The following is a 20,443-nucleotide window of genomic DNA, read 5'->3' on the forward strand; positions in this document are numbered from 1 at the left end:
TTTACTTACAGATCAATGCAATCCGATCAGTTGTTCCGAACAAAAGCAATAATGAGATAGTTCTGGTGTTGCAGCAATATGATAACAATGTAGACAAGGCGGTTCAAGCTTTCATGGATGGTAAGTACAATGTAACTTCTCCACTAATGCAAGAGCAATTCAATCACATGCAAGGTATTTATTGTCTTGTGGCTCAAATTATATTCTGTAGTTCTTCTGAAATCTGATGTGTGACACTTGTTAATTATGAAAAATAGATACTCCTGTTTGCATCTTTGCTTTTTCACAGTATGAATTTGACATGGCTGTTCATCTGTACTACCTGGCTTTCCCATTTTTGAAGCCATTCTTACTGCAGACCTGCTTTATTCTAAAAATGCTTTTTAAAGTAATATATCAGGAAATCATTCAGTATTTAAGATACAGTAACTAAGAACAATTCAGGATAGTTCTGAAGCATATAACCAGGCCCCCAAATCCCTGAATTCAATGCATACATTGACATTCAAACCTCAATCTGAATTTTGCAAATAGCCCTGACATTTATAATGGCTGAACTAGGACTCCATTGGAAGTTTGAGCCATTTAAACCTGGATCCACGTTTGTATTTTGCGTCATGAGCGCATCTCTAATGAAAGGTCACTTGTATTTTAATATCACTTTCCTGGTAAATATATAAAGTCAAGTGTTTTGAACTTTTCACCACAATCTGTGAGAAACCTTTTGCAGAAGTAATGGCATACTATGAACAATCTTTTCAAAATTTTTGTAGCTTGGGGTTACATAAATGATAGTAGAAGTTCAGTGGTATCAAAGGGTCCTATGCATCTTAAAATGCCTCATTTTTGCAGTCTCAACAAGTTGTTTAATTCATTCCTATTTTACTTAAGATTTTTGGGGGTTTGATTTGGAATAACTTACTAATATGAATCAGCCAAAATGCTTTATCATATACTAGGAATTACCAATATGCAAAAAGCATATGCAAGCAAACTGGACTATTTATTAATGTATCAAAATTCTTCCACCAAATCTATATGGTTCTTTTTGCTTCAGGCAGTTGCACAGACAATTACATTCTGAGGGATGCATTGAAACTGCATTTGTCTGTGCACACAGCAAAAAAGAAAAGTGTCATGCATCTAATTAACAATAATTTTGTTTTCCTATAATGTGTGTCCTGGGGAAGGTAGTGGATGATTGTTCCATGACTATTCAGTAAGTTTCTTTCACTTTATTTTGTTGTAAGTTACCATGGCATGCTTGTGGCTTATGAATTGTTTCCAATGATTCCTCAAAAGGGTAAGTGCTTTCATAGCCATGTGTCATCACCTGCTGTAAGGAAGAAACAGGGCAAATACAAGCTTTGCAAGAAGTGCAATAAAGTCGTGAAGAAAAGCAAGCTGTTATATCCGTGTTCAGATGATCTTTGTTTGAACTGTACCAGTTCATGATTACTGTTCAGAAGCCTTTGTCAGGGAATATATGAAAATAGCTAATATTTGTTACTGTCTGGAAAGAGCAGAAAAGATACCTATCCATGCAGCTGCCACTGTGGATAGAATGAATAATTGAAATATTTTTTCACATGAATGACAAAAATTGCTAAGATTGAAATAACACTCGCTGAGAGGTCCTGCAGTGAAAAACATTGGGGTGACCATGCTGAATGGAAAGGTTGAGCCACCTCCATGCAGTGCTTCTCTCACAGAGGTGGTGCTTGCTGAATCAAGAAATATTCAAATTTAGTTTCTTATCTTAGTTGATATAAGCAAGTGACATTTAGGTGATACCTCTGTTATGAATTTTATTCTGTGTGTGAAATTTGATTTAAATGGAAGAGGATTCAAATGTTTTATTTGCTGTCCTAGTTTACCTAATTAAGCAGAATCAGAAGGTCTCTTCAGCTGCTTTGTAGATGAGTTCGAGAAAATATACTTATGGATTCAAATGAGGGCTTTGGGATTTGAATAGTTAGTGCATTTCCAATTGGAAGAAACAGAGGTTGGTTGGATGAATCCCTAAAGTAACTCTCAGCATGCATAGTATTCACAGGGAGGCTGAGGGACGCAAAGCAGAGACACCACCAACCAACACAAAAAGGCAGTTGGTTGCTACTGTGAAAACAGTTAACAAAGCTGTCATATGAAATCACATATTTTCAACATCATTGAGTAAAATGGGCAGAAAATGTTTATTACGTCATACAGAAATACGGTGCCTGGCAAAAGATGGTTTACCTTTAGGAGAGGGGATTGTACTTACATGTACATAAGTATGTGTGTAACTGATTATAAATATGTATATAGTTATACATGAATTAGAAGTTGTAAAAGCCTTTTATCTGCATTGTCATGTCTTCAAGTAAATAAAACATGGCTTTGATGGATTCCATGCAAGTTTTTTCACAGTTTAACAAATTTGGCTTAGCAAGATACATAATCTTTCCTATTGTGTGTGATAGGCTCACCAGTTAGTCTTGTATCTGGTTTATTGTGATAGAAGGGTAATTTTGGTACATCTGAAAAGCTCACATTTCTTTGGCTGAATACAAGTTGACAACTCGTGGTGGTCTGGAAACAGCAATTCTTCTTAATATTAATATCAATGTTTCACTGAAAGGACTGAGAAGAGCAGCTGAGTATGAAGTCCATTTGAAAAGGCTAGTAATTGAATATTTACTAGATTTGTGATTGTGAAGTGATTTTTAAATTCAAGCAGAAGACCTTTAACCTGATGGTGATTAAAACCATTGTTATGGCGGATACTGCCATAGTAGTTTGGATGAAAATTCAGACTGTATGCTTGCCATGAGATCTATTTTCAGCAATAGGCTCCAGGAGACCAAAATGATCATGTTAATTAGAAGGAGAAGAGTTTCCTTCTAACATGGCAACCAGCACTGGTCTGACCAAGGCTCTGCCTGCTTTGTTCCATAAATTTATCTAAGTAACTCAGTATAGCTGACAGGCAGAATTTCAAGTATAACTGTAATTTCTTTTCAGTATAATTTTTTACCATTCTTTTCTGCATGGACTATTTAGTGTACTCAGTGTTGATTCTGGATGCTGAGATAGTTTCCTTTCCAGGCAAGAGATTTGAGTGTTTATTTTTCTGGGTCTTATGCTAATGTTTTAAGTTAGAGACACAATCATTTTGTGCAATGAAGTGCATAAAAAGCCAGTAATGCCAAATAGATCATGCACTGTAAGTAGTGTAATTAAAACAGGTAACTGGGAAGAAGAAAGGCAGCAGTGTCCATTTTGTTCTCCCCACATAAGAGAATTGAAACAAATTGAAATGCTCCTCAGCTAGGAGACTAGAAACTGATCATGAACACACTGGTTCTTTTTTATGGCTGAACTTTTGTTGAAACGTTTTATCTTTCCTTTCTCTAGGCAGTGCAGCTCAGGTTCTAAAGGAATGGAATATGACAGGGAAAAAGAAGGTAAGAACTTGCTCTTGAGAGTCAAAGCATTTAAATAGCTTGTCAGCTGTTTGTACTTGAATTGTAGTATTTTGGGTCAGTACTTGGCCTTTTCCATCACAGGTGACTTCATTCACACCTGTAGACAGTACTTGAAATCAAATGTGTGTACTATTTTTAATCCTGTTCTGCTGTCATTGTCTCACTAAGCCCAGTGTTCAGAGTGAATTTCTGGGACAGCACATGAGTGTACCTGGGTGTGGGAATCAGACCCTGGACAAGCACAGGACAAATCCTGACACAGCCCATGCACAGAAACACTTTTAGTAAGAAACTGTATCCTGAATAGTCACAGCCACTTACAGTGCTCAATTTACTGATTGTATTTTGGGTTTGTATTGATTTGCATTGCATGATGTCTCTGTTCTTGTGATATTTCTCCATTTAGAACAATAGGAGAAAAAGAAGCAAATCTAAACAGCACCAAGGCAATAAAGATCCTAAAAACAAGAATAGTGGACCTGAGAAGGCATCTCAAGAGCCTCAGCAAATAAATGACTGTCATATGAATGGATGCCCTAAGGACAGCTCTGGCCGTGGTTCTGCCAACCAGAAAGTGGAAACCTCTTCTCTTGAGAACAAAGGCTCTGGATTTGTAGGGTCAGCACTGGACTGTCCAGAAAGCAAAGGTCAGTTCATCTGACAGAGAGCTCCTTTCCAACTTGCAGTAGCCAAGCCTTTATTGAGATAAAGATCATGGTATTTTTATTGCCATAAAGATGATGTAGAGATGTTTTTGTGGAAAAATAATGCACATAGCTATCAAAGTCATGCTGATAGATTTATATCTGCACACTGTTCATCCTGCAATATGTTTCCTTGCCAAATGTCTTTCTTCTCCTATAGACAGCCCAGATGATGCAGAAGAATGCAGGGTTAGGAAATAGCTTGAGCGTCAAATTGTTAGCAAAATTGTTAAGTCACTCATGTGGGGTGAAGTTACTTGAGCACTGTGAGCTTGTGGCATATTACTGGATTTCTTTATTGCTTAGTCCAAACTAGTCCATTTTTTCTTTTTCTCACCTTTCCTACACAGGCTAGTCACAGTAGACCTCCAGTGGCTTTTCCTAGCAGGGCAGGGTGTGCCTTTGTGGTGTGGAAAGTCACTATGATAGCCTTTTAGTACATGCACTTAATTTCTCACAGGGTCTAGTTTAACTGGTTACCATTTCTGAAACTGGGAGGGGCAGTACACAGAAAGAGAAAGAAACTTCCTCACTGTAGTAAGTACAGAGTTGTGATTGTACCAACACCAGTGTGAACAAACTCACTGCTGTGGGGCAGAAGCTCTGTGAAAACTTTTGCCTACAAGTTCATGAAGCTCATATTGAATTGTCAGTACTGGTAGTGTTTCTTCAGCTCTTCACATTTCAGCTGTCTGACAGGCCTAGATTATTGCTGTTATTAGTATTTTCTTCCTGTGTCTTAAGACCTTTCCTTGAAATCCCATTTTCCATGGTTGCAAATGCAGCTCTCAAACACCATTTTAATGGAATGTGCCAAAGTAATGATTATCCTGAAATGAATTATCTACTGCTTTTGGATGACTTTAGTGGTGCCAGCCTCTGGTTAATTAAATGAAGGCTATGCAACCTATAGGAGCCAAACAAACTACATACCAATAAATTTTGTCCTAAAAATTTGATGCCTCACAATGGACCAGAGATACACTCCCTACTCTTGCTGGGCTCTCACTTAGCTTTGGATAAAATATGCAATAACCCAGAAAATTATGAATTTCCATATTACTAAGAGCATTTTTGCCACTTGTTTTGCAAGACATAAGTGTGGTATAAACCAGACTTCTTAGAGTGGCATTTTTTGAAATGATACATGCATGAATAAAGATATGTAGACTTAGTTGCCTATGCATGGGGGAGTGTTTTCTAGGAGATACAGAAGGCAAGAAGAATACCAATGCTGTTAGTGATTTTTTTTTATGGGTCAGTGCATTTAAATCCTGCTTTTCTCTTTGAAATAGTTAAGAGTTAGTTGTACATATAAAGGGCAAAAAGTATCTGGAAAATTTTCTTTGCTTTTGCAAGTGGCAAATGAGAAATGTCCATAGCTTTACAAATTTTTTCAGCTTAAACACATCTCTCCTGTTTCAATAAGAAGGAGGAGAGAGAGCTTTCAAAAAAAAAAAAAAGGGCAGAAAAGAAAGGAAAGGAAATAGATAATGAAACCTGAAACTTTAATATTCAAATTTCCCTTATATAGTAAATTAATTTCCTGGCAAATTTTTTAATAGAAGAAAATAATTTCTTCTTCATTTCCAGTTGCACTAATATCCTTTTCTTTGCAGTCAGTATGATAGCTACTTTCTTAGGGTCAAAAGCTAGCTATATTTATATTGTTGCATTTGTGCTGGAGTGATCAGGATCCTTCAGGGGCCAGCAGCTGTGCCCTTGCAGTTTCTGAGCAAGCCACAGAAACTCTTTCAAAGCAGTGTGAAATGTTGCAGTGAGTCAAAGTGCACCTGTTTCATATTGCTCTCTCTTGTGTTGTAATCTCCTTTGTATTGTCCTTGCCTGGCTTGTTTTGGTTCCTTTTCTATCAGGTGAATGTTACTGTAGTCATTTCATCTCTCCTTTAGAGGGCTTACAGCTCAGAAGGATCGTAGTGTGTGTTGAGAGTCTCTAATGCTTTCCACCCCATGAGGAACATGAGGTTGAAGCTTTGCCTATACAAGCTTCCACTCTATGAGATTAGGACTTCTAGACCCATAAAATTCTGGCAGGAAGGGACTTGAGGAACCAGATGGGGTGATGCAGCATTTCTCCATAGAAAATTGGAGGCTGAAACATTTGGTATCTACTTATTTCCTGCCATTATTCCATCTTCCTTTTTCTTTGACGTCTTTAGTTGCTGTTATGCTTTCTGTAAAGAAGCACAGAAAGAATATTTAGTGCTGCCTTGTCATGCTATTGCTTTTGCAGGGACCTTGGTAAAATCAGATCCTAATCTCTTCCCTACTTACTTTTCATGTAGGAAGATTTTTAATGAATCTTTCAAACTTCCTGTTTATATCTCGTGGATCATACAGCTTTTTTCTTCTTTCAACCAAAGAATCTATGAGGTTCACGTGATTTGAAAGGTATTGAATGGCAAGCTGCTGCTTGTGTGGTCATACGTGACTGTTAATGCAGTGGATGTCACACCATAGACTGGCGCTGAAATTGCAAGCCACTACATACTGAACCGTGTAACAGTTTATTTGCAGCTACTCTTAGCCAGACTTTTGACTTCTCTTGCAGATATTTGACAGAGACTTTGTTCCTATAATTTGTTATACATGTGTGTCAGCTGGTGCAAGTCTTCAGAGACTTACTGCAGACTTAATGTATTTTTAGTTGTGTTGTCTTCAGTCAAATTGGAAAGTTCAGCTGCAGCATGCAAAACTGTTGTTTGCTAGCCCATGTTGGGCATCTTTCTGCTGGGTTTCCAAGTAGCTCATGTATAGTTTTGAAAGAAAAAGAGTCAAAGTATATTGCAGAGAAAAGATAATAAAAAAGTTTAATTTAGAGTATAATTGTTGTTCTAGGTGACCTTCTTTAAGCAGAAAGCTGTCAAGTTGGTAATTGTCTTGACAGATGTACCAAAGCTGCTAATTAAATGCAGTAAAAACAATTATGCACATTAACAATGAATTTCAGATGAAATCCTAGGGACAGAACCAAAGAGCCTTTCTCTATAGGTTAGCTTCTATAGGTTAGCAGGTTTCTAATTACCTGTTAGTTATGTAGGAAGGGCAGCCTCAACTGAGATAGAAAGCCTTGATTTATGAAGAATGTTCTATTTGCATTGGGGTGAGCCAGGGTTGAACAGGTTTAGTGGCAGCTCTCTCACAGGAGAGTTCCTGACTCTGTGCGAGACTGATGTCGGCATCAAACCTTTGATGTTCAGAGTGTGCATTACTGGTGTTCCTTGCTTTCACAAATTCACAGGTTTCTTTCACTTCTTTCACTACTTTCTTACATACTGTTTTATGCAAGACACCTTTTTGTTTTCAGACTCAGCCTTTTAAAGCCATTAAAAGCTGATTTAAAATGTGAGCGCTGATGTTCCTCCTTGTTTCTCTGGTATTATATGATTGCAAGTAAACATACCAAGATGTGCTTTCCACCTGTGTTAATGGCCAGCCAGGGCAAAAAGAAGTCACTAGCTGGTATGCTGCACCTGTCCATGTGATAGCCCTCAATCCCAGCAGTGTTTATTCCAATCCATGGGCCATAATCCAGTTATTAATCTGGCAAGTCCCTTTTCTTCATACACCACACATCATCAGTTGAATAAAGTGATGCATAAAAAGCATCTTCAGAATGAAGAATCATCCATTCATCAAAGTGAGTACAAAAATTATAAAAATGAGTCAACACACAAATCACTTTCTATGCTTGTTTTCTTAACTAAAATTCACAGTGGCAGTAAAGCTGGCCTTGCCTGTCAGTTTTCACAGTCATGCTTTGGCTGCTTGTTCCTCTGTTATGATGCTGCTATCTTGAATCCTTTTGGAGTTTTGGAAAGAGGAAACCAGGTAGTCTTGTGCCAGACAGACAGACTCAGGCATTGTTATCTTACCCCTCTGAAGCTGTTGAATCCAGGAGCCTAATCTTTGACATACTTTCATTTCCTGCTTGGTTCCTTTTAGCAGCAGCTTTTGATAGAAATCTGTAGTCAGGCAAGGTAAGCATTTCAGGGAGGAATGTTTAATCAGTGCTTTTAAAATGCTGAAAAAATTAGGAACATTTTTTTGTGTGCTATATATACACGTATATGGGCAATTACTGTAATTGGTAGCATGCTTTTTATGTTAAGAGGTATTTTCCCTATTGGCTTGAGAGAGTTGAGCTTTTTATTGAGGTTTTTCTTTTATTCACTGCTGAAACAAGGAAGTGTTCCAATTAGTGTTTAATTACCAAAACAATTTCATTTGTTGTCATAGCTCTCTGAGGTTCTGTAGGATGTGTGCCAGGAGAGCACCATAAAGTCATTCTGACTTAACAGTAAAGCTTCATACCCTTCTTATCTTACAGCTCCCTGTTTTCTTCCTTAATGCTTTCTTGCAGACAGAGAACGAGAGCGCCAGAGAGTATCTGTGGAATTAAACCCAAAGACTGTGAATGGAGTAGAACAGCATGAGCCCCTTCAGTCATCAGTTCAACTCCAGTGTAACCTAGGCAGGCCAAAGTCAAAATCTTCCTCAGTTAAATCACCCAATGCGTCAACCCAACTTGAAACAAAGACAGATGATTCAGTCAAAAAAAGAGGTAAATTGGGTCTCTGGTTGCTGTGTTCTGAGGTCAAAAAACAGCTGAGGCCTCTAGGAAAAATACTCTGAATTCGCATAAGTTAGAAAGTGATGTGTTGGAAAGTACAAGAGCAGAATTATAACAAAATTAATAAAATAATTTATGGTCTATTTAACATATTAAACTGAATAATTTGAACTAATAATGCCTTTCTAATATTTATTTGATTTGGGGGATGCATTTTAGCAACATGTTTAGAAAATGAAGAGCACTAGGGAGGGACTGTGGAAAAGTTGGATTTATGGACTTCAGTAGAACAACCACTTCATTCTAATCTGGGCAAATATGTTGAACTATTCCTGGTGCCTCATTCAGGAAAACTAAAACCAACTTTCTGACTACCGTGCAATTTTTGTTTTCTATTTTAGGGCCAAACATTGAAAAGTCAGTAAAAGACTTGCAGCGTTGCACTGTTTCTCTAACCAGATACCGTGTGATGATCAAAGAGGAAGTGGATAATTCAGTGAAGAAGATCAAAGCTGCTTTTGCAGAATTACACAGCTGGTAGGTAAATTAGCTGCAGAGATCCATCAGCTCCACTTAGAAAAGGGACTAATTAAGCCACTGGCATTAGTGGGGAGGGGTCACTTACACCCTCTTTGTTTGCAGCATTTGGTTTCATTAAAAAAAAAACATGGTGCCATTCAGTAATGACACTCCCCACTAGCCAGGAAGTAATATATGCATGTGTTGTATACATACATGAAGTTCTTTGAAAAAAACTCAGTTTTTTTTACTTCTAAATTATCCATCTTGACCTAATTCTTTCGTATCAGATTCAGTGGTAACATATATGAGCAAATGAAAGCTGTTCTAAATATCTTGTCTGGGATTTTCTGAAGTCTCTTTCACCTTTAAACCTCTTCTTTCTACTGAATCTTTGATCTTATCCCCTTTGGCAGACAGTCCTTTACTGTCTCTTCATGTCCCATCATCTTTGCTTCTTATCCTACCATTGTTCTCTTAACTTTCCCTCATAGTTCCTTCTAAGTTTCCCATCCATCGTTTAATTTCCAATTTGCATCTCTAGTTCATTCTTTTTCCTTATTTTTTTATGTCTTTAATCTATTTTTTCCATTGTAATTTTGATTACTGCTGATCTTCAGCATGTATACCTATGCCCTTTCAAAACTTACAGCAGAAATAATTGCTGTAGTAGCAAGTTGCATATTTGGTATATTGTTGTCATAGAAAAGTATTTACTGCTTTGATTTTCACTTGGCCTTGGTTAAGCCTAGATGTCATATAAAACCTATGCATTAGACAGTGTTAAAGTAAATAGAAGAAATCATGTTAAAATGTACAATACTTGGTTACAAATCTTTAATTCATTCACAGTATTTTTCAGTAGTTTTATGAGTGTGTAGTATAAAAGAGCAGTAGTATTGGCAGGATTTTGTTAACTTTGGACTTCAGTGTTATATTGTCTTCAAAGATTCATCTAAAGTAACTTTAGGGCCATTGGAGCTCTACTTCTGTATGGGCAGAAAATCCAAGTGCTACTGAGCTGATTTTGGGGAAGATTCTAGTTCACTGAGCCCCCAGTGTACTTTCCTATATAGCAGGAAGAGCTGTGTTTCTGTCTCTCCAGTGAATATGAGCTGTGATCACCCACTGTACTAAATTTGGTAATGTTAGAATTGTTCTGGAGCCATTACAGTGAGGTTTGCTTATGACCTTAAATGTAGTAATAAGATTAGGATGGAAAAATTGAGCAGAGTTCATCAACTCCTTGCATATTTTTTCATTAGTTCTCAGAGGGGACCTTTTCTCAGAGAAAACTATAGTTGAATCTGTAGTTGCTGTGTAGTTCCCTCACTTTATTTATTTTTGGCAGCAGTGTTAAAAATACCTTATGTCTCACCTTGGCTGCATGCAGTCACAGGCAGTTCAGTCTTTAAGCAGTTATCACTCTGGTCTTGGAACAGACTTAGAATTCTGTCATATCTAAAAGTGCAGGGAGGTAGTAAGTTCAGAACTGAAATTCTTCATTTTTCATGTATTCATACTTTTAATTTGAAAAACAGTGAAGTGTATTGCCTAATACTAAAATACCCCAAAAGAATTTGTAAATGCAAGTACTTAAAAGGATGAAAATAGCCTGGAAAACTTTTCAATAGGCTTCATTTCATTTTGCCTCCTACCAGCTTCAGTGCCTAAAAATTGTTGAAGTGGAGTCTGCTGGAAGCTCCAGAATGTAACAGATCTGTGGTCTGAATATTTGTGCCTCAGCGTAACACTGCAATGAGGACAGTACAATGTCAGAAGATGTTTATGGAAATCTCAGTGCTGGCTGTGTTGCTTTTGGCAGCTCTTAAGTCTTAGGTTTTTCTTCAAATGAATGAAGGGGATTTTTTTGTTTGAATAGTAAACTGCCTGACTTAACACCTTCTTTGCTAAAATTAAAGAGAGTTTTGTGATATTTCATATGGTCTTCTGGCCTAAACTTTGAGAAAGATGGGCACAGCTGTTTTAATACCTTGTTTCCAAAAAGTCCCTGACAACTGCTGTAGATTTACTGGATTTGGGTGGAAATCATCTGAAGCAGTGATACATACAGCTTCAGACCTCATACAAGGATCTCATTGTATTCCTGAGCTGCATGGTTTAGTGTGTGTTACTTGCATGGGAGTTTCCTTGCTCCAGAATTGAACAAAACATCCCCAGTGCTAGCAGGAGGATAAGGTTTTAAGTGAGTATATTTATTACCCTCCTTTGGCATGGAGTTTCACTGTGACACAGTCAACTTGTCTGTCATGGGAAAATTAAGGAATTCAGCTGAACTGTTGCTCTCAAAATGCTATGGAGTGACCAAAGCAAGGGCATGATGTCAGGTGTCCATTGTGATTCCAAAGCTTTTTCCAAGTTCCTTTCCCAGTTCCTGCTGGAGTGCAGGCTGGTTGGGATGGACAGCAGGTACAACAGCCACCAAGTGCTCTCTGTGTTCTGCCAGGAATACTGGAATGAGCCCAGTACTGTAACCCCTTCCTGTTACACACAGTTGTCACCACCTAGGGGGTTTTAGCGAAGCTAGATGAAGTCAGCTTTTATCTTGCAGCTGAATGCTGAAACACACACTAATTTGTCTCTTTTGTGTTTATTTTTTTTTTCCTTTGATAGTAGGATATAAGATCACTATGGTGTCCTTTTTTGCTATCAAGGTCAGAATGAAAACTGCATTGCAAGAGGTGGTAGTATTTTCAATTTTGTGATGATGTGTTTTGGTTTTTAAAAATCTTTCCATTGTTTTACCAATGACAGAAAGAATGAAGATTGCAAAGATAATATCATGTATCTTCCTCCTACTTCCAGAGACTAAATGAAACCATTATTATGGAGTTAAATTAATAGCACATGTGGACTAAGATGTCCTGAAAGCTTCAGCAGTAACATTCACAAGAACTTCTTTTAACTGCAGAAACTTTTGAGTGATAGCTGCCAGTGAAGATCCATGTTTCTCTCTGGCTCAGTATTTCACAGCTTGAAAGTTACTCCTGAACATGTACTATGCTATTTAAGAAGTCACCTATCTGGCAAAACAGTGGATACCCTCCCACAATCTGAAAAACAGTGCTAGGGAACAGATGTGCCATGAACCCCTGTAAAAGCTTGGGGGAAAATGCAATGCTTACCTTGGTTTTTACTTTATAGTAAAATGGGGCAAATAACAATCCCAGAAAGATGTTTATTTAAAACCATTGCAATGGGCTCACTTCCTCTTCCTTAAAGAGCCTCACTAAAGTTTCTGCTAATTGGAGTAATTCTCTGTGTGCTCAGAAGAAGTGATAACAGCTTGCATTTATTCAGTTCTTTTCATGCCAGAAGACACTATAGCATTTTACTAGCTATGGGCTGGACCAGGCAGGGCACTTTGCCCCACAAGAAGCCTTTAGCAGTCTCGTGTGGATTGTGCTCCTGCTGTGATCCAGCGCTCTGGTCACCCCTACTCTAGCTGGGCTTTCTGTGACATTGCTTTCCCAAGGTTATGAGAGGACTCAGCAAAGCAAACTGAAGGGCAGTCTTCCTTAGGAGAAGAATCTTGATAGTACTCCTTGATCCAGTAATTCTCCTCATTGCATTCAGCTTTGGTGTGTGGTTTTCAGGAATGCCTTTGTGTGAGAGCATAAGGTGCTCCCCTTACTACTTCAATATAAAATATATCAGTGTAGCCATATCCCACAGTAGTGTAGAGCATAGAAAAGAAGGTTACCAAATAGTCCTTAAGTTGCAGGGGAAGTCTAAAAAACCTAATGAGCTCTCCTCTCACTAGAGTGCACTTCGATTATTTGTTGCCAGGCTTAAAATCTACAGGCATTAACTGTGTTCTCCCTTCTTTTCCATCAAGAGACTGAATAACCATCCTGGGCATAAAAGGAGAGCCCCAGGAAATCTGAGTGAAATGTGTCGAGCACAAAAGGAGCCACAGTTCCCTGTAACACCTCTTGCCAGAAAATAATTTTCACATATTGGGCATTCATACAGTCATATGGAAAACTAAAAGGAAACATCTGCTACTTGCCCATATGGTCTGCTGCCAGCCACAAATAGTCTGTAGAAAGCAGTAAGAACCAGGTTTAATTACACTGCATGTAGAACTGAAGCACATAAATACAAGCTTCTCTACTCTTTTCTAACATGTTGGTATGTCCAGAGCTGCATAAAGAGCTTGAAAACCAACACAACTGAGTTTTTGGAGTGAAGAAAAAGCAGTTGAAAGGTTTACCATAGGCTAGATAAAAAAATCATTCTGACGCAATGCTGGGAAGATGGAGTTTGGCAATACTGACAATTTTAAAATAAAATAGATTCAGGGTAAGAGTTAGAAAACATGTGCTATATGTTTGGGGAAAATTAAGCAGTTTTTGTATTGTTTTCTAAGCCAAAGCAGAGGAGTGGTTGAATGGGGGAAGAAGTAACCTAAAATAACAGAATTATGTCTGTACTTGCATAGTTGTGTCTGCACTGACTCAGTGTGGGGTACTGAGCAGTGGTGCCAGTGCTCACAGTTGCAGAACAGTGAGAACACAGTTGCCCCTTCCTGGGACCCCTACTTGACAAACTGTAAGGATGGTTTTCTGTCACCTGTAGCCCAGAGTCAGTGGTACCCGATAAGAGCTGTCTGTTTGTGCTGTGCTGGTTTAGAGATGAGCAGGTGTCTGGGAAGGCCAGGACTAGTATTGCTTTACACTGAACAGAGTTCTGTGCTGTTTTTCTCTCCATTTCCAGGCAGTTCTTACGAGGTTTCTGTCTGTCCAACAGCTGACCTTTGGTAGTCCTTATGCTTCTAAAGTCCAGGTTTTCAAATCCTCCTGCAGTTTGTTGTGATGTTTGTTTGCCCATCAGTCACGCGATCCAGTCCTTAACCTTGTCAGCACAGAGAAGATAAAAATAATCTCCTTGCATCCAGGTTTCCTTGGCCCTGCTGGGTTTTCAGGTGCCTTCAAAGATCAGTGCTTTGACCAAGGCTCCTGGGCCCTGGCTCTGCTGCCTGGGCAGTCTGGGAGAATCTGATCCAACAGCTCTGGCCCCAGGCTGGACACCTGCCTGGAGAGAGGCTTGTGCTGGCACTTTCCTCAGGACCTCGAGCAGGCTGGGATCACTCTTGCTGTGCATTAGTGGAGGGAACAGATAGAGTTGATGGAACTGGGGGGAGTTTCAATGAGATACATGTCCCCTTTCTGACTCCTTTGTCTTCTACAATTACTTCGTCACGGTATTCTTTCAACAAGTTGGTGAAGCTAAAGAGGTGAGATGCAAAGGTGGATTACATTTCTTAGCTGTTGGCTGTATTTTATGGTGCTGTCTCCCCTCTTCCCTCCCAGTCATTCATAGGTGTGTTTTCATCCTCAGTAAGACACAGAGCACACAGGTTTTGAGGCCATGCAGGTAGACTCTTGATTTTGTGCGCGTCATTGTGGATGAAAAGCGAATATCTCCTTTCTCATCTCACTGTTGTCAGACTAGTGAGAAATCTAGCTTACTAAACACCAAAAGAGAACAATTATCTTGAAAAATTTAAACCGATATTACACCAAAAAGCCAGACCTTTCTTTGAGGCCATTTCCCAATGTGCTTTTGGGAAAGCTACCTCTTTTCTGTAGCTGGAGCTCAACAGCTGTCTTCTTCTTGCTGGAGTGTGTTTAGGCTAAAATATATAAGATAAGTAAGGTATTCAAATACCTCAGGAATTACATCAGAACTGAAACTCAAATAGGAAAGAAATACTTTGCAAGTTTGTGTAAAAATATGCAGGATGCTAACTGGTCATGGTGCAACTCATACTCACCATTGTTAAAACTGGCAAATTGTGAGACAATGCCTTAATTTCTAAAAAAACTAAAACGTAAAAATGTTATTTCAGGCAAAGATTTTCTATGTCAGTTTTTAGCTTAAACTGACATTTTCTATGTCAGTTTTTGTGATGAGGCAATAAATTTGTAATTGTTTGTAAAGAGAGCTTAAGAGAAAATTGCAAATAGACCTTTAATTATGTGCATTTACCAGATCACACTGTGCTGGCTGGCTGCTAAAGAGAACAATGTTAGTGAAGGTAGATGAAAAATTACACAAAATGAACTTGAATAACTAAAAGCCTTTTGACATTTTCAGTCCTACTAGATTGTGCTCTGCAGAGGGAAGGATTTCAGTGAAATTGATTTATGCCATCTTTTGTTTTTCTTCTTATTGTCAAGCTGTATTAGTGATCAGAATGAAAATTCATGTAATCTGGTTTGCTATGTAAACATTGTGCATATGCTAATATGGTGATCAGATGACCTTCCAACATTGTGAACATATTTAAATAATATTGAACTAATAATGGAAGAATATAATCTACTGGATCGTTGAGAAATATGTCATGTACCATCTCTAGGTATCTTCTACGATATATATATTTCCTAATAATATAGAGAAAACTTAAAGTATCATTTCTACAATTACAAAATTGCATGGCTAGTCAGTAATCCTATAACACTTGTAGTCACCTAGTACAGGTGATTGAGCTTTATATTTACATTCTCATCACATCATTCTAACTTTTTGTGCCAAAAATTTGACAGGGACAGTTCTAGTTTTTGGATTGATGTGCAGGATTCTTTTGTGAAATACACAATTGGATTAGAGATTCTTATCAGTTGTTTTTTCACACTGCCTGTGGGTCAAGTATGTTCATGCTGGAAGGGAAATATGTGCAAGAAAAAAAAGTGTACTACTTCAAGACTAATGCAGAGCTTATCAGGACCATCTCCTGAATTTGCATGTAACCTCAGCTCAAATAGAGCAGAGACAGTAATAGTACTAACATCCCTCAAACTTGCTTGGGCTTGTCAGCAGCTTGTCAATCAGTACAGCTTCAAGGAGCTACTGGGGTCTGTTCCAAAGTGTTGACAGAGCAACTTCACTGGAGTATTTTGTATTTTTTTGTTGATGCCTAAACTGTCAGACTCCAACAGTATTTCACTCCTCTAACTCCCTTCCTCATGAAAAAAGGGTTGAAATTGTGCCTCAGTGTTCAGCAGCTCTCCAGCTGAACCAGCCCCTAGAGGATGCCCAGGAAAAAATAGTCCTTCCCCCTTCTAGATGCAGTTATTCAGGATGTCACAGCTGACCATGTCTTTCTCAGTGTCCAGAACAACAATCATTCTCCAACCGTGCACAAAGCTGGTTCAGGGGAGAGTAAAGCTTATTAAATATCCCAAGGAGAAAATTGGCATTTTGAGGGGTTTAACAGAGTTGTGAAAGGACTCATTTGAATTATGCTTAACAGTAACCTCTATGCCATGCAGATGGGACTTACCTTTGTGAGCTGTGTCAGCATGTTTGTCTCCATGTTTGTCAGCTTGGTCTTTTTGTTTCCCCATCTCTTCAGGCACACAAAAGGTTTGTCATAATGTCTAGAAGAGGCAGAAGGAAAAAGAAAATTCTGGTCATCTGGAAACCTTGTGATTCTCATCAGTAAAGCTATAAATCAGCCAGCCTGGCAATCTGAAGCATCTTTTCTCAAGAGGCACTAATAACTTTAATCATTTTAGTGGGATTTGGAGGTATTGCAGCTGACTGAAAATATCATTTCTTTAGCACTGTGCAAATACTAGATTTTGTGTTGTAAACTAGAGGAAGATTAATTTGTTTCCACTAATGTCAGAACAAATTCAGAATTTGTTCTGAGTATGAAACTGTGAAATGAGGCAGCTGTCAGCATAATTTGCCCCTATCACTGCTGTGCCAGCAGCTCATTGTAGTTTGGCATTTGCAGCTCTTCTTTCCATTGTGCGCTAGTGTGAATCCTGCCAGCCTCTGTAGGGCCAAGGCATGAGTACTGTTCATTTGCCCAGGAATAAGGCACTTATGTTCTTGCCTTCAAAATCATTTCAGCAAAATGATTCCTAGAGAGCTGCTGTCTCTCCTGCTGCATCTCATATCTCTACAGCATGAGCACTGGCTGTGTCTCATTTGCCTGCCCTCTGTGTTAAGCCTCTGCTTTGCCATGTCCTCTGAACAAATTGTCTCCTTCCTGAGCCCCACTTCAAAATTTCACCTGGATATTAATCTCAAACAGTGCTGAATGCTGTGCTCCAAACTGCAGATACTGATATGGTGCTGATAGCTCAAGTTTGGTACCCAAGTCCTGATCAGTCCTTTCAGGAGACAGGTGTGAAGGGAGACAGAAAAGAAAGATAGTAATGTTATTCTGTTTTTTTCTGTATCAATAGTCATAGAGATAAGGCTCACTTGATTCAGATCTGTCTTGAGTCTGATCAGTGAAGGGGAGAATTGAGTCACAGTGTTTGGTCTACTGAAGCAGGGAAACCTGTGAACTGATGATTAGGGCATGAATTCAGGTACATTCAAAGAAGGAAGTGGTTCTGAGTTAGTTGTTTGTCACCACAGTCTCAAATAGTATGTGGGAGTATATTCAGGCATTGATACTGATATTCAAGGTAAGGAAAAGGCATGGCTTTAGTCATGCCTTTCAGAGTTTTAGTGCTCAGAGTAATCAGAAAAAATTGACAAGATAATGAACTCTTGAGAACATCAGCTAAAGTAGTAGGTGCATGATTTTAAGCCCATATCCAAATATCTATAGAAAACCCAAGAGAAACAACATAACTGGAGAGGAAGGAATTAGCAGAGTGTTTTCCTTTAGGTGTCTTTAGATCTGAAATGCATTCTTTGCCTTGCTCTGCTAGAGCTCAAATCTGGTCGTACCTGAGTGTGCAGAAAGTTCCTGTAGCACTCAGTATCCAGTTCTCCACAGCACACCAATGGCTGCAGGCTGTGCACTGGACTGTACCAGCTTGATACAACATTTTAGTGCCACATGGGCACTAAGAAGCATGAAAAGAAAACGCCTTCCTGGGAGGTATTGCTGCGCTGAGATTCGAGCAGTTCTCAGTAACGCTTTTGCTGTGGTCTAATCACAATCACTGTATTAAGGCTGAGTAGGGCATTTTTCCAGCAAATACATTAAAAATGGTTGAACTCCTAAGTTACAGAGCTGTTCAGTTTGACTCTCAGACCTTTGTGTGGAAACAGTGGGATACTAGCAGGAATGAGAAACTAGAATTAATCCATTGATTTTTCCACACTCTTCCTGTCCTTTCTCCTTCTATATGTTAGCATTAAGTTTTCTCTTGTACTTGTCATCTGTCTTTTTCTTTACCCAGGCCAGGGTTTTTTTCCCAGTTTTCTGTCTGTTATTTTCATTTGTTTGTAATTTCGATAAATCCTTGTTGGAAGCAGTGTTACTGTGTTTTGCATTTGCTGGTGCTGGTTGGCCTATGACATTTCTAAAGGAATATGAACTTTTCCCATATATGACACATGGCAGTTTATGCTTTCCAAGCTGAGAAATGTAGTTGTACACTTCCAGATGAAAATTGGTATGTTCCTTTCCTTTAGCCAAGAGAGAGAGAGTACATGTCCTCTGCTGATATAAATTAGTACAGCTGCATTGTCTTCAGGGAAGGAAAACTTTTTCAAGGTCTGGCTGCTAAAGAAAGTTTCTTACATGGACAAAGGCACCAAACAGGTTTTTCTCTTGTGTTATTCTTTTTCCAGTGTTAGTTTATGGCTAGAAAGGAAGTACTCAGGTGATTGTTCTTTAAATCATCAATCCTCTTCTCTACTGCCATGACATCCAAATATTTTCTTGAAATGTTCATCAGAGACCAAAACGAAACATTAGGAGTGGAGAACTGTGTATTAACAGACAAGATTTGACTATAAAATATGATAAATATAGGACTGGTATTGGTCTTGCTTTCATTTTGGTATTAGAAGTGTTTTTATTTGGCATGAAAATAAAATGTTAGGTACCACCAGTTTACTAAGCATCTGTTGTTAGAGTGCAGAGAGGACAATCCTGGAATGAGCTGCACTAAAACATTCCTCTGACGAGTTCTGCTGTTGTGACCTTATTGCTTGAATATGTTTTCCAGCCAAAAATTTTTTTTGTGTAACCTGTATAGTGCACTAGGGTGGCACTTTGATAAAAGAGATGGAAAAAGCAAAGATCTGCAGTTCTTTTAATTTGAGAGTAGTAAAGAAAACTAGATTATCTTTGTGGAGGATAGAAATAGGTAAGAACTTAAAAGCTCGTTTCAGCTACCTGTTGTGAAAGTCAAGGAAGTTTATTAAACCGTGTAGTTACAAAAGCTAATTGAAAATAGATTTATTCTGAGAAGCTATGACTATTTAGATTAGCAAGCTGGAATCATCACCTGCTTATTTGGCATTCAAGCTTAATGCTTATGCCTGGAGAATACTGAGTGCCAACTGGAATAAGCATGTCCTTCCATTATCAGAGCCTGCCTCTTAACTGATTTGCTCTACCATAAAAAAGCCCTGCTGTTTTATTTCCTCTGCTGTGTAGGTCACACTAAATTGATCTGGCAGGCTGGAACAGTAATTTGAGTTGTGTTTCTATGTATGAAACAAAAAAAAATCTGTTACACTGCAATTGTGTTGTCTTGCTGAAACCTTTGCCATCAGCCAACCTGCTTCTGTCCCTCTTGTTGGCTACTGGGAGGCAGTGTAAAAGTCTTCTCCTGTTCAGGGGGCATGGTAGACTGGGAAAACTCAAGGACAGAAGACTGCAGAGTTGCTGTTGCAAACCTCCTGTGTGAGGTTGGTATGGAGATTTCAAGGGAGGATGAATGGCACCTTGAGCATGTTGTAGCTGGTAAATGTTTGGTTGTCAGCTGTGTGTTTGCCATGTGTTCCACGCTGCCTGTTCACCAATCTTTACCTGTTTCAGTTATGGACCTTCTCTCTTTTAAGTCTTCTGTCTCTCTTTACTGCCCACTGAACTCTGGAGGATCTTCCCTTTCTTGCTAAGGATGTTCTAGGCAAATGTTTTGGGTTTAAGTTTTCTGTAATGTCTTCACTGGGTACAAAAGCTAATGTTTAAGGATGATTTTACTTACAGGATTGAGAGCTACACTCTTCCCTTGAATGTGTGCCTAGATGTACTCCTGGTGTTTGACCTACTTTTTGCAATTTTTCCCCCCAGCTGCTTGAGTTCACTCACTTATGCAAACACAAACATTAACATTGGTGGTGTTCATTAAATGTGATTTTAACATTAGGAATAATCTAGTAAGGGGAGAACAGGATGGCCCACCAGAGCACTGTTCCCTG

General features: G+C 38.7%; 1 protein-coding gene across 5 annotated transcripts in view; it reads left to right on the forward strand.

Annotated features, from left to right (window-relative positions):
* SPATS2L (spermatogenesis associated serine rich 2 like) overlaps positions 1-20,443 on the forward strand; it is a 75,756-nt gene that overhangs the window by 45,382 nt on the left and 9,931 nt on the right. For 4 of the 5 annotated variants that reach the window (XM_079311816.1, XM_079311818.1, XM_079311817.1 and 1 more), the window contains 5 exons: positions 12-120; positions 3,400-3,449; positions 3,877-4,117; positions 8,558-8,758; positions 9,169-9,304. In XM_079311816.1, coding sequence (XP_079167942.1) covers positions 12-120; positions 3,400-3,449; positions 3,877-4,117; positions 8,558-8,758; positions 9,169-9,304 — 737 coding nt within the window. Of the gene's footprint in view, positions 1-11; positions 121-3,399; positions 3,450-3,876; positions 4,118-7,698; positions 7,835-8,557; positions 8,759-9,168; positions 9,305-20,443 lie in introns of those variants that run through there. The other variant, XM_079311820.1, reaches the window with a different exon arrangement.

This window comes from Erithacus rubecula, assembly GCF_903797595.1.
Source record: "Erithacus rubecula genome assembly, chromosome: 8".
Classification (NCBI taxonomy): domain Eukaryota; kingdom Metazoa; phylum Chordata; class Aves; order Passeriformes; family Muscicapidae; genus Erithacus; species Erithacus rubecula.